Here is a 14,015-nt window from a genome sequence, read left to right as displayed (position 1 = left end):
GGTTATTAGCCTATTTTACTTACCTAGCAACGCAGGACCCAGGACATTGATGCTACTAAGGGGTAAGTGAAGGTATGGGTTATACCGGGGGATAACTTGAAAATATAGTTTGACCTGAATAGCACCCACCGAAGCCTGCATCGGAGTCAGGGAGTGAGAATCCCTGTTCACCATTTAGAATATAGACCCTTTTTGGTATAGGGGGAATTCTAGGAATAGTGGTGAGTTTTAACTTCAGGTGCGAGGGGCAAAGTTTAGAGGGGATGTACGAGGCAAGTTTTTTACACAGAGGATAGTGGGTGCCTGGAACACGCTGCCAGAGGAGGTGGTGGAAGCAGGGACGATAGTGACATTTAAGAGGCATCTTCACAAATACATGAATAGGATGGGAATAGAGGGATACGGACCCAGGAAGTGTAGAAGATTCTAGTTTAGATGGGCAGCATGGTCGGCACAGGCTTGGAGGGCCGAAGGGCCTGTTTCTGTGCTGTACTTTTCTTTGTTCTTTGTTGATCAGTCGGTGCGTGTCAATGTCGACGATTTGCACCAAGGTCTTTTTTACATTAAGCCAATGGGCACATACACATTAACCAGGACTACTGGTGCCCCGTCTAGGACACTGCCAGCCGTGACGTACCTTCCCACTTGGTCCATAACCATCCTTGTCGTCGTGAACCTTGTCCTCTTACTGATCAATATGGCTACTCCCCTAGCCCTCGTCCCATAGCTTGAATCGTATGTCTGTCCCACCCAGCCCTTTCTTACCCACAGTCGGTCCTTCTCCCTCATGTGTGTTTCCTGTAGCAAGACTATGTCAGTTTTCAGGCTTCTCAGATGGGTGAAGACTTTAGTTGTTTTCACTGGGCCATTAAGTCCCCTGACATTGCAGGTGAAAATCCTGGTGGGTGTTTTTTATCCCCGCTCCTGTGAGATCAACCATACTTACCTTGTGGACGCGCCCCTGCACTCCAGGGTTTCCCTTTGTTACGGGGCCGTCCAAAATGTCCGCAGTCACCATTCTCACCTTGTGGTCGGGTCCCTGCGCTCCAGAATTTCCCTTTGTCCAGAGGGCACCCAACATAGCCTCCAACTCTGTGTACGCCTGCACTCTAGGGTTTCCCTTTGTTTAGGGACCCTCCAAAGTGGTTGCTTGTGGTGCCATCTTGTTTCCTCAGCCTGTTCCTCTTTGCCGAGGCCTATACAACACCCAGCTCATTTTCCATCTCTTTTCCTATTGTGTCCCTTCCCCCCCCCCCCCCCCCCCCATCCACCCCCTCTCCCTGTGTCACCCTTTCCCTGTCTCCCCTGTGTTTCTCCCTTCCCGTCTCTGTGCCCGGCCCCCTGCCCAGACGCTTCCTCCCTGTAGGTGGTGCACCGCAGTCCCCCTTGCTTTCTGTCATCCCGTGCTAGGTATTGCTGCTAATGTGGTGGTCCTCCTCCGCTGACTGCCCATTCTCTCTGTTTAAATCCTCACCTGCTTTCCCCAGTCTCCACTCCTTTCTAATACTCTTTCCTTTATAATCGGAACGAGAAAGCACAGTCTTGCGCAAACATGCTCAGTGTCCAATGAGTCTTTTGCTCTTTCAGAGTCTTTCTCTGTACAACTCTCATCGGTGCCGTGTCTGTCCCTTGTCCAGGCCATTGGTTATAACGAATCATTCGCTTCCTCTGGAGAGTTGAAGTGTGGAAGGGAAATTAATGAGTTGCCCACTGAAGCAATCTGAGAATGATTGACTATAGTTTAACACTGGTTTTGAACGAAAATAAGTTGGTCAGGTAACGGAAACAAAATACTGCTTAGTGTTTTGGACTCAGCCTTATTATGATAACAAGTTATTCTTCCGAAGGACAATAAAATGCGTACTCAAATTGTTTTTAAACCAAGGGCAAAACATTCAGATTTCCTCTTGAGTTTGTTCCCGAGGTTTATCTCTTCAAAGTTGTTTATTTCACACTATAAATATAATGGTTTTTAACTGTATGTGGTGAGGAATGGCTATGCAGCCAGATCCCGGCCCTCTCCACAAATATTTATGTCAAATAAATTTCCTTTAACAAAACTTGAAGAATTTGTCTTTATTATAATTTCCACGTGCACGATTCAGAGCCTGACCGGGAACAGCATACCGAAACGTACCCGTTCTTGTACAGGGCCTGATTAAACTTGGGCTTGCATTTTGCTAGTTCTGCCCCAATGGCTTGGTAAATTCTGTTCTATGTCCTTCCCAGGTGCTTGCTTTTGTTTGCCGTGCCCATCGCAAGTTCCTTTCATGTCCTGATATCAGTGGAGCTTTGCAATAATCGCCCTCGGCAGCTCCCTGGCTTTCGATTTCGGTCTAAGCGACCTGTACGCTCTGTTGAGCTCTGGGAGTTTGGGGAATCTGTCTCACCCGACTAAGTTGCCCAGTATTTGGGCGACGTAGTCCGTCAGGTCTTGCCACGATCCTGAGGTTTTCTCATTGGAACCTGTTCTCCTGATGCTCTACTTTTCCCCATAGGTTCCCCTGGGTCGCCATCAACCTTTTTACCTCCGCCATCAGGGCGACGATTCTGTCTCTCTGGTCCGTCGAGGTCTTTTCCAGGTCGAGGATCGTCCTCTCCTGGCCTCCTTCATGGCGGTCAGTTCCTTCATCAGGAAGCTCTTCCATCTGTCTCCAGGTGGTGGTGAGAGAGTGGAGGCTGATGCTCGAGTCATTAGCTGCCCTCTATCCTGGGTGGTCGGGGCCCCTTCGCCTTGTAGGTCCACTGTCTCGTCCGCCTGCTGGTTGTGGCTCTTTCCGCCGCTTTTGCCATCTCTTCGGCCCCTCGAGCTCCCATTCGCTCGGATCTTTCATCGGTTACCCTCCTTTAGTTGTTGAGGGATTTGTTTCCTTTGAAATTTGGACAAAATTCAACTAAAAGTGCCTTTTCCTGTCCTGGTTCAGAGGAGAGCCACCTGATGTGCATCCGCTCAGCACATCACCGCCATTGGAAGTCATAATATATAAATCTACATTTGTTTGATATGCTGTGACTGTGTCAGCCTTGGGTCAGTGGTAGAAATCTTGCCTCTGAGGTAGAAGGTCACGAGTTTAAACCTCACTTGAATCTGGGCTGACACTCCAGTGCAGTACTGAAGCAGCGCTGCACTGCATATCTGGGGACATGGGGGGGGGGGGGGGGGGGGGGGGGGGGGGGGGGATCATGGGGACATGGGGGGGAAATCATGGGACCATTACATAAGATTTTGGAATCAAGACTCTGCTTCATAAATCCTCTGAGCGACTGTGAACCACTTATCCTCTAGAAGCTGGTCCAAGGCCACAAAAATTCTGTAGCTTATGTGGTGGGTATGAGGTGCCTATTCCCGCAATAAAGCAGGCCAGGTCAGGAATGCAGGGTTTTGATTTGCTATCCCGTAGCAGTGAAAATTGCCGGAAATGGGGGCTAGAAGCCCAGAATCGGGTCCCACCGGGCACTGTTAAAGGTCGCTCTTGTTCCATGAAATTCAGGCCCTGTGTCTAATATTTCCCTTTCCTTCCCTCCCCCTTCCTGTTCCCTGGACCTTTGCTGCACCAAATTAAGTCCATTTGTTCTTTGGAGAAATAGACTCCCTAAGACGTGGGATTCAGGTCATCATTATTCATATTCATGACCACATGCTCCTTCTCAAAGGTTTTTAGACCAAAATTCACCATATCAAATCTTTTTCGACAAGCCTCCAACAGCAAGTTCTCAAAGCCTAGTCACTCATGGGTCAACGAGGTTTCCCGTTGTTTGCACCCTTCACTGCCACGGAACCCGCTCCGTGTTCAGTCGCTGTCAGTGGAACCGAAAGATCCCGCCGGCAGGAACAGTCGGAAAATCCCGCCCTCTGAAACTTTTGGCTTTGTGCTGAGCGTCTCAGACAAAGCATGGCTTTATTTAGACTTGACTCAAGCTGTTCCTCCCCATGATCATCATTCCTGACATCAACATAAACATTAGTCGCCTGTTAATTTATAGCTTCCAAGTATCATCTTCTGCATCGAATGCAAGACTTGTGTTCCAACAGTCTCCTCTCCTTTACACAAGGAAGCCATTTTTATATCCCCAGTCAAGTTATTTTTCTCCCAAAAAATTGCTTTCAGCACTCTGAAGCCTCTTCTATTGGTGATGTTCAGCCACTGGTAAATTGATTGTTTCCGAGATGGAGAGCTGCCTCTTCAAATTCTCGTTAATGGTAAAAATCAACCTCCCGTTAAGTTAATTTGGACTTCCTGAATATTTTTGACTAGATTAACATCTCTTTCTGTATTCCATTTCATTCATTAACCCTGTTGCTGTTTGGGAAGAAAGGCTTCATTAATTACTGGTAATAATGTGGAGAATTGTCTCCTGACAGCTTGCTGTGGTAAATACAGATATTGGACTCACTTACCACTGAAAGTGCCAGAATTTTTCGACATCTAAAACAGGCTTCATGGAGTTATGAAAACTAGTCACAGTATTGTTACTTTATTTCTTATCAAGGTGGAGACAGTTCCCCCAAAATGAATATGAGAACTGACACTATGGACAAAACTTTGTGCTTTGATATAAACCACTCACCACACCAGCTTGCATCCCAGTTGCGGTTTAGGTCAGTCCCTCTGCATCGACCCCTGTTATGTTTGGAAAGGTTCTTTCTCCAGAAGCGGTTCTGAAATATTCAATTCACAACATTTTGGTTTGTTTTCGAATGTTATTAATCTTGCAAAACCAGACTCTTAACAGCATGAATACTGCAGTCAAACACACTCTAACCCAGGCTTTTACCTTTAACTTGCCAAATGTTTCTAATCCAATATATATAAAATACTGCCTTTGTCACAGAGAGTGGTAGAGGCTGGTTCAATCGAGGTTTTCGAAAGGGAGTTACATTGTTAGCTGAAAAGGAAGAATGTGCAGGGTTAAGGGGAGAAGATGTGAGAATGGCACTCATCGAATTGCTCATTTGGAGAGCCGGTGCAGGCACGATGGCCTCCTTCTGCACTGTACCAATCCTGTGAAATGCAACCTTGCTGGTGTTGCCCATGTCACAGGACAAAACTTGAAAATGGTATGCTCCACCCTTTATTTTAGACTTCAGGCAGTGCACTGGAAGTCTCCAGATGCTATAATTCTTAAAAGAATGACATTTAGAATTTGTGGGGCAGAATTGTATGTTGCTTGAGCAGGCACGCACCTGATCTGGTTAAGCACATGAAATCGCACAAAAAGACAATGGGTGCAGATCGTGATGTCATCGAGCACTCGCGCGCTATTTTGGTTGGTGGGCACTTGTAAGTCGGATGTCATAGAATCCCTACAGTGCAGACAGAGGCCATTCGGCCCATCGAGTTTGCACCGACCCTCTGAAACAGCACCCTATGTAGGCCCACTCCCCCCTATCCCACCCTATCCCTGTAATCCACCTAACCTGCACATCGAACCTAGACACTAAGGGGCAATTTAGCATGGTCAATCCACCTCACCTGCACATTTTTGGACTGTGGGAGGAAACCGGAGCACCCGGAGGAAACTCACACAGGCATGAGAAGAACGTTCAAACTCCACACAGATAGACATCCAAGGCTGGAATTGAACCCGGGTCTCTGATGCTGTGAGGCAGCAGTGCTAACTACTGTGCCAATCACCAATCAAGCAGGCAATTTAGCCCATTGAGGCGTCAATTGAAGGTAATTTTACATTGGCCAGTATGCTTTTCCAGTTGGTGGGTGAGCACATTCACCAGGCGGCCTTTATGTTTTCACTGCCACCTCGACCCAGGGCGGGATGAACTGTCGGCTGAAATAATAAGGTGTCCAGGGACTGAGGTTTGTGTCTGAATGTGCTGCCTAGACTCTCTTTGCAGCACTTCTCCACTACAGTTTATATTTTACAGGTCAGCAGCTCCCTGAGACAGCGCCGCATCGGCTGTCCCCCTGTGAGCACGTTAGAAGCACCAGGCCGCACCCTCCTTTTTCTCTACACCTGGCCTCTTCCCGTCCTCCCCGGCAGCTCTGAGCCTTTCCCAATGCATATTTCACAGTGGCTGCCTGTTAATCAGCCAGTCAGAGTGAAATCACATTCCGGGACCGCTCGCAGCTAGAAGCATGATGCACGATCAATTGTACAAAGACTAAGATTGGGTATAACTGTGGCTTTATTGCAGTAAGATGTGTGGCCTCCTACAGCAGCTGGCGAAATGGCTGCTGAATAGAATAGTGGACATGCTCCTCCTACTGGGCGGAGCCAGCAGGCAGGGGCTACCGGCGAACCTGTAGTACAGGTCCTACCTTACAACACCTAATACAGGTGTAACAGTGGTTTACCACGTTCACCCCCTGTTAAAATGAGTCCGGTGGGGGTGGTGGAGAACTATATACAGTAGTGAATTTATGAACAGTGTTTTATCAGGGAAAAGAGAAAAAAAAATGTCCTTTGAAAGTCCAGTGCCAATTAGAGATTCAACCGGTTTGGTGCCTTGACGTTCCGCTGGGAGCGGCGTAGCGGTGGCGGCGATGTCAATGCTGGTGATGTCGATGCTGGCCTGATGTTGGATGACTCCGGGAGTGTGCCCAAATCCTCTTCATCCTCTGGCGTGGGCAGGGGAAGGAGGGATGGTCCTGGTGGAGTTAATGTTGGGAGCGCCGGGGGAGGGGAGGGTGGCGCCGGGCCAGAGAAGTGTGTATGGGTGGAACCTACTGGTGCCAGGTCCCTGAGGGAGACAGTATCTTGGCAGCTGTCAGGGTACGCCACATAGGCATACTGGGGTTGGCATGGAGCAAGTGCCCCCTATCCACCAACAGGTCCGCCTTGTGGAGTCGGACGTGCCTATGGAGCAGGACCGGTCCTGGAGTTGCGAGCCAAGTGGGGAGCAATACCCCGGATGTGGACTTCCTGGAGAAGGCAAAAAGACGTTCATTGGGTGTGTTATTCGTAGCGGTGCACAGTAGTGACCGGATGGAGTGTAGTGCATCAGGGAGGACCTCCTGCCAGCGAGAGGCTGGGAGGTTCCTGGACCGTAGGGCCAGTTGGACAGCACTCCATACCGTCCCGTTCTCCCTCTCTACCTGCCCGTTTCCCCGGGGATTATAACTGGTCGTCCTGCTGGAGGCAATACCCCTGCTGAGCAGGAACTGACGCAGTTCATCACTCATGAATGAGGATCCTCGGTCGCTGTGGATGTAGGCAGGGAAACCGAACAGAGCGAAGATTGTGTTTAGGGCTTTGATGATGGTGGCAGACGTCATATCGGGGCATGGGATGGCGAAGGGGAATCTGGAGTACTCATCGACCACACTGAGAATATACGTGTTTCGGTCGGTGGAGGGGAGGGGCCCTTTGAAATCCACACTGAGGCGTTCAAAGGGGAGGGAAGCCTTCATCAGGTGCGCATGGTCCGGCCGGTAGAAGTGCGGCTTGCACTCTGCACACACCTGGCAGTCCCTGGTGACTGTCCGTACTTCCTCGACGGAGTAGGGCAGATTGCGAGCCTTGACAAGATGGTACAATCGTGTGACCACCGGGTGACAAAGGCTGTTGTGTAGGGCCCGGAGGCGGTCTATTTGTGCGCTGGCACATGTACCTCGGGATAGGGCGTCTGGGGGCTCGTTGAGTTTGCCGGGGCGATACAAAATCTCATAATTATAGGAGGAGAGCTCAATTCTCCACCGCAAGATGGAGAATTTCTGAGGCATGAAGGGTGCGGGAAAAGAATGCCACGGTCTGCCTGCCTGATTGAGGGTGGCGGCAAGTGCGACGTCTGATGCATCGCTTTCTACTTAGAAGGGCAGTGTCTCGTCTACTGCGTGCATCCGGCCTTGGCTATATCAGCTCTAATACGGGCGAAGGCGTGTTGTGCCTCGGCCGTAAGAGGAAAGTGGATGGACTGAATGAATGGGCGGGCCTTGTCCGCATAGTTTGGGACCCACTGGGCGTAGTAGGAGAAGAACCCCAGGCAGCGTTTGAGGGCCTTGGGGCAGTGGGGGAGGGGGAGCTCCATGAGGGGGCGCATGCGGTCGGGATTGGGCCCCAGAACTCCGTTCTCACCACATAGCCGAAGATGGTTAAGTGGGTTGTGCTGAACACACACTTCTTGTTGTAGGTGAGGTTGAGGAGAGTGGCTGTGTGGAGGAATTTGGCACGGTTAGCGTCGTGGTCCTGCTGATCATGGCTGCAGATGGTGACGTTGTCTAGGTACGGGAAGATGCCCGCAAACCGTACCGGTCGACCATTTGGCCCATCTCCCTTTGGAAGACCGAGAACCCGTTAGTGACGCCGAAGGAAACCCTGAGGAAGTGATGGAGACGACCGTCCTCCTCGAAAGCAGTGTACGGACAGTTCGATTTGCGAATGGGGAGCTGGTGGTAGGCGGATTTTAGATCAATCGTAGAGAAGACCCGGTACTGCGCAATCTGATTGACCATATCAGATATGTGTGGGAGGGGGTACGCGTCGAGCTGCGTGTACCAATTAATGGTCTGGCTGTAGTCCACGACCATTCTATACTTCTCCCCAGTTTTAATGACGAGTACTTGAGCTCTCCAGGGGCTGTTGCTGGCCTCGACGATACCCTCCCAAAGCAGCCGCTGGACTTCGGACCTGGTGAAGGTCTTGTCCTGGGTGCTGTACCGTCTGCTCCTGGTGGCAATGGGTTTGCAATCCGAAGTTAGATTGGCAAAGAGGGAGGGTGGGTCGGCCTTTAGGGTCGCGAGGCCGCACAAAGTGAGGGGTGGTAGGGGCCCGCCGAATTTGAGGGTAAGGCTCTGGAGATTGCACTGGAAGTCCAGGCCTCGTAATAGTGCAGTGCAGAGATTAGGAAGGACATAGAGGCGGAAGCCACTGAATTCTACGCCCTGGACTGTGAGAGTGACTGTGCAGAACCCCGGATTACGACGGATTGGGATCCGGAGGCCAGGGAGATTCTTTGATTCTTAGACCGCGAGGAGGCAGCGCCTTACCGTATCCGGGTGGATGAAGCTTTCGGTGTTCCTGGAGTCCAGCAGGCAAGAGGTCACGTGACCGTTGATTCTCACACTGGTCGAAGTGGTGGCCAGGTTGTGCGGACGTGACTGGTCGATCGTCACTGAGGCGAGCTGCGGTCGGTTGTCGCTGGCGTCAAAAGATGGAGAGCGTGGGGGGCCCAGGTCGTGGAATGATGTTGGATTCCATGCCCCGTGGGAAAGACAGGATGGTGGCGCCTGAAGATCCTGTGGGCCCCACGTTGCGGGGGCTGGACAAGATGGCGGCACCCATGGGCCGCACATTGCGGGGGCTGGACAAGATGGCGGTACCCACGGGCCACACGTGGACTATGGGGGGGGGGGGAATGGCGGCGGCCACTAGCTGCACGTGGTCCGGGGAGGTGAAGATGGCGGCGCCCACTGGCGGCGCGTGATCTGGGACGAAGATGGTGGCGCCCATTGTGTGTAGGTCAGGGGGGAGGGGGCGATAGCGGCGACTGCGCGGGCCTGGCACACCGCGGCAAAGTGCCCCTTTTTGCCGCAAGCCTTGCAAATGCCAGTGCGGGCCGGGCAACGTTGGCGGAGGTGCTTCTGCCGGCCCCAGAAGTAACATCGGGGACCCCGGGGTGCGCGGGTTAGCGTGTGGCACAGGCGTACTGGCTGGGTAAAGCTCCGGCTGGGGCGGACATCTGTGGGGTCCACGAGGGATAGGAGAGGTGAGCCCCTCGGCCGGATTGGTAGGCCTGAGCATTAGGTGAGGCGACCGTCATGGAGAGTGCTAGGTCGAGCCTGGCCCCTTCTAGCGTATGAGGTCCGACCCAATCTCTGTTACAAACGCATCGCGCATAAGAAGGTTGGAATGTTCCGTGGCCATAATGGCCTGACAGTCACAGTCCCGGACGAGTGGGATTAGGGCCCACCAGAAGTCTTCTATGGACTCACCAGGGAGTTGAGAGCGAGTGGCGAGTACGTGCCTGGCGAAGAGTGTGTTCGTTTTCTGTGCGTAGTTTTCTTTGAGGAGCGCCATGGCGTCTGCGTAGTTCGGGGCATCCTGGATCAGCGGAAACACATTGGAGCTCAACCTTAAGTATAGGATCTGTATCTTCTGAGCCTCCGTCAGAGGGGTGGTCGCTGAGTTGATATAGGCCTCGAAGCAATTAAAGTCCTTTTTGGCATCGCTTGAGTGCGGATCCAACTGCAGGCGATCTGGTTTGATTCGGAGGTCCACCTTTTAGAAAATCTGACTGCAATAAATTGATGCATGATCAATTGTACAAAGACTAAGGTTGGATACGACTGTGGCTTTATTGCAGTAAGATGTGTGGCCTCCCACAGCAGCTGGCGAAATGGCTGCTGATAGAGGACACGCTCCTCCTACTGGGCGGAGCCAGCAGGCAGGGGCTACGGCGAACCTGTAGTCCAGGTCCTACCTTACATCACCTAATACAGGTGTAACAGTGGTTTACCACAAAGCATGTTCCACGCCCTCTTCCAGACTCGCCGAGAGTTCACGCTCAATGGGCAAAAACCTCAGGCTGTGGAGTAGAACATAGAACATAGAACAGTACAGCACAGAACAGGCCCTTTGGCCCTCAATGTTGTGCCGAGCCATGATTACCCTACTCAAACCCACGTATCCACCCTATACCCGTAACCCAACAACCCCCCCTTAACCTTACTTTTATTAGGACACTACGGGCAATTTAGCATGGCCAATCCACCTAACCCGCACATCTTTGGACTGTGGGAGGAAACCGGAGCACCCGGAGGAAACCCACGCACACAGGGGGAGGACGTGCAGACTCCACACAGACAGTGACCCAGCCGGGAATCGAACCTGGGACCCTGGAGCTGTGAAGCATTTATGCTAACCACCATGCTACCCTGCTGCCCACAAAGTATTTGACGCATTTTTTAAATATATGCTTAGTTTCATAAGGACACGGGTCTCTTTGTGGTCGGTGCCTTACTGGTCGATCTTTTATACACAAGTAAATAGAGTTCCCCTGCCCCTCAGCGAGAACCACGGGGAAGATAGTCATTCCCACCCTGTAAGTCCCGTACGGGGTAATTACGCAAGATATTGTTTTGATTTTTAAAATATTTCTGTGGCTCAGTGGTAATAGTCTTGTCTCCGAGTCAGAAGGTAATCAGTTCACATCCTGCTCCAGATGCTTCAGCACAAAATCTAAGCTGACAATCAGTGTAGTGCTAAGGGAGGGGCTCCACTGTTCGTCAGAGAAACATGTCATAGAAAGTTCAGTAAAATTGAATTTTTTGCTTGACTTGCTGGCATTTGAGGGAGTTGGGCTAGGGAGAAAAGGGAGAAAATTCTGCAAGTTTGCATTTTCACAATGGGGAGTATAGCTGAGGTAGGTAAATGGAGTTGAGGTGTAGATCAACTCCAGTTCAAATCAATTGCATTGCAACTTTATTTCCTGTATTACAACAGTAACACTTCAGTTGTGAAGCACTTTGGGATATCCTGAGGTTGTGAAAGACATTGGGGCGATGTTGAGCCTGTGGTAGCCGTCAGCGTAAACGGCAACACAAGCCCAAATCAACCGAGAGTCGGGAAACGGTCAGACCTCATTTTCTGATTTTCCACGCCCCTAGCCCATGCCTGTATGGTGGTGTGGAAGGGGCATCCTGATTCCTGTGTGGTGGGGCGGAGTGCCCCAATTCCTGTGTGGTGGGGTGGGCACCCTGATGCCTTTAAAGATGATGCGCCAATCTCTGTGTGGAGCCGGCCTTGCCCGTTCTATCAGGCCCCGCCCCACCAGAGCTCACCACCGAGTGCCAGAGAATCTGGTGAGAAAGGTCAGCTGTGCAGCTGGAGAGCTAGACGGTGGTTTTCACACTGAAACTGACACTGTTACAAATTATGGGAAGTTCCGTCCACTCTATAACCTTTTTAATCAGCCAGGGTCTAACTGAAATAAAAGCAAAGTACTGCAGATGCTGGAGAAATGGAAATGGAAAGTGTTGGAAAAGCTCAGCAGGTCTGTCAGCAGCTGATATGACTGAAGAGCAGCGGAAATGTGATGATCGAGCTGAATGTTGGAGCAGCTGAAAGAGGCAGAGAGGCCTGTTCATGTTACTGTTCTGAATGATAGCTGAAATGTATTTCCACCCTTTTTTAAACTGTTAAATTAGCAGATTTTGTTCTCCACATCAGCACCACCACTGTTGTACTGTGAATGACAGAAACAATACAGTCAGTGGGCAAAGGCAAGGCAGTGCTAAGGTGGGTGGGACCTACTTCAGTTCCTGTTAGTCCAACCTTGAATCATCATCATAGAATCCCTACAGTGCAGGAGGAGGCCATTTGACCCATCAAGTCCAACCCTCTGAAAGAGCACCCTACCTAGGCCCAGTCTCCCACCCTATCCCTGTAACCCCAAATAGGGGCAATTTACCATGACCAATCCACCTACACATCTTTGGACTGTGGGAGAAAACCGGGGCACCTGGAGGAAACCCACGCAGACACTGGGAGAACATGCAAACACCACACTGACAGTCACCTGATGTCGGTTTTGAAGGTCTCTGGCGCTGTGAGGCAGCAGTGCTAACCACTGTGCCGCCTTGCTGCCATGAAACAGCATGTGAGCTTCATTCATCATTTTTTCAAGAATTATTTATTCTAATAAGTATTCTGGAATACCTTGAACAATCAAATCCTTTGATTTGAACCTATTTAAACCCCTTGCTGATTTCTCCACTCTCTTTTTGACGTGGAATTTCATCTAAACTCTCCTTTATTTTCTCTCTAACTCCCTTTTCCACTCCCCATTCACTGGCAGATCTATTTCATCAGAAATGTAAATAGGAATTGGATTATACAGTTAAGAGAAAAACTTACGTTTAATCATTTTTTCTTTCTATTGAATTGCTCCAAATGCAGTTATCTTGTTAAGTGTAATGTTAACATGAACCAAATAAATAAAAACCTTACTGTTGTCCATGTGTACTCATAACCATCAACGTTCCAGATGGGAAGGATGTATATTTCAAAAGATTTCAGAATGTCAGTGATCATCGTGTCCTGTGAATCTATGAGCTAAAAATCAATAGAGTCAAGATGTTTATTTTTGTGACATATCAACAAGCCATTAACTATATGAAAATAAAGTCAGGAGTAAGTGACTGGAATTTCCACATTTTTATAAAATGCAAAAAATGTAGTCTGACAATTATTGTGACAGAATTGTGCACAATATTATGTAGGCAGATGTGAACAGGAGCAGACTATTCAGCTCCTTACACCTGTCCTGCCATATTTACTAACTTTAGAAGGTTGTTTTAATTCCATATCAACACCCTTCATTTCCAAGAAATTATTTACTTTGGGGGAGGTGATGATGTGGGGAAGGTGATGGCCATGGTGGTATTGTCACTGGACTAGTAATCCAATCCCCAGGTAACGTTCTGGGGGCCCAGCTGGTTCAGTAAAAATCTGAAATTAAAAATCTGATGACACAAACCAATGTTGTGAGCTGGTTCACTAATGTCCTTTCGGGAAGGCAATCTGCCATCCTTACCTGGTCTGGCCTACATATGACTCTTAAATGCCCCCTGAAATGGCCGTGCAAGCAAGTCAAGAGCAATTAAGGATGGCCAATAAATGCACAAAAGGATAAAAATGTTCTTAATATCTCGATTGATTTGCACCGATAATCTTCTGAGACCTTTGAATTTCATGAGGCATGAATGGCAACATCTAAACCTGTGCTAATGATATGTTTACTTGCAAACAACCAGCACAGACACGAGGGATCAAATAGCCTCTTCCTATCCTGTAAGTATTTATGACTCTATGGGTCTCCTACCCATCCTGTCAGTCAGTGTCTTTGTACCTTGCAAAGTGGGAGCAACAGAATATAAGTTTCCAAAATAAATTATAAACTGATGAACAAAGTCTGAATATCTAGTAACAGGCTGCTGGCTGCCCAAACCTTACCAGTGTTCAGTTTCTCACCTTACAACTGCTGAGCATTTAAGTGCATTGATTATAAAATGTGGACCCTATATTACAGAAAGGACCACCCAGCAGCAACAATTCTC

The 14,015-nt window shown here is 49.6% G+C and overlaps 1 protein-coding gene across 1 annotated transcript in view; it reads right to left on the bottom strand.

The window, feature by feature from the left end:
* cpb2 (carboxypeptidase B2 (plasma)) overlaps positions 1-14,015 on the bottom strand; it is a 95,073-nt gene that overhangs the window by 31,067 nt on the left and 49,991 nt on the right. The window contains exons 7-8 of the mRNA XM_038802678.1: positions 12,907-13,011; positions 4,570-4,660 (exon numbers count right to left, since the gene is read on the bottom strand). Coding sequence (XP_038658606.1) covers positions 4,570-4,660; positions 12,907-13,011 — 196 coding nt within the window. The remainder of the gene's footprint in view (positions 1-4,569; positions 4,661-12,906; positions 13,012-14,015) is intronic.

This window comes from Scyliorhinus canicula, chromosome 7 (genome assembly GCF_902713615.1).
Source record: "Scyliorhinus canicula chromosome 7, sScyCan1.1, whole genome shotgun sequence".
Classification (NCBI taxonomy): Eukaryota; Metazoa; Chordata; class Chondrichthyes; order Carcharhiniformes; family Scyliorhinidae; genus Scyliorhinus; species Scyliorhinus canicula.
The sequence above is the reverse complement of the archived record's forward strand: the minus strand, read 5'-3'. Positions and strand labels throughout refer to the sequence as shown.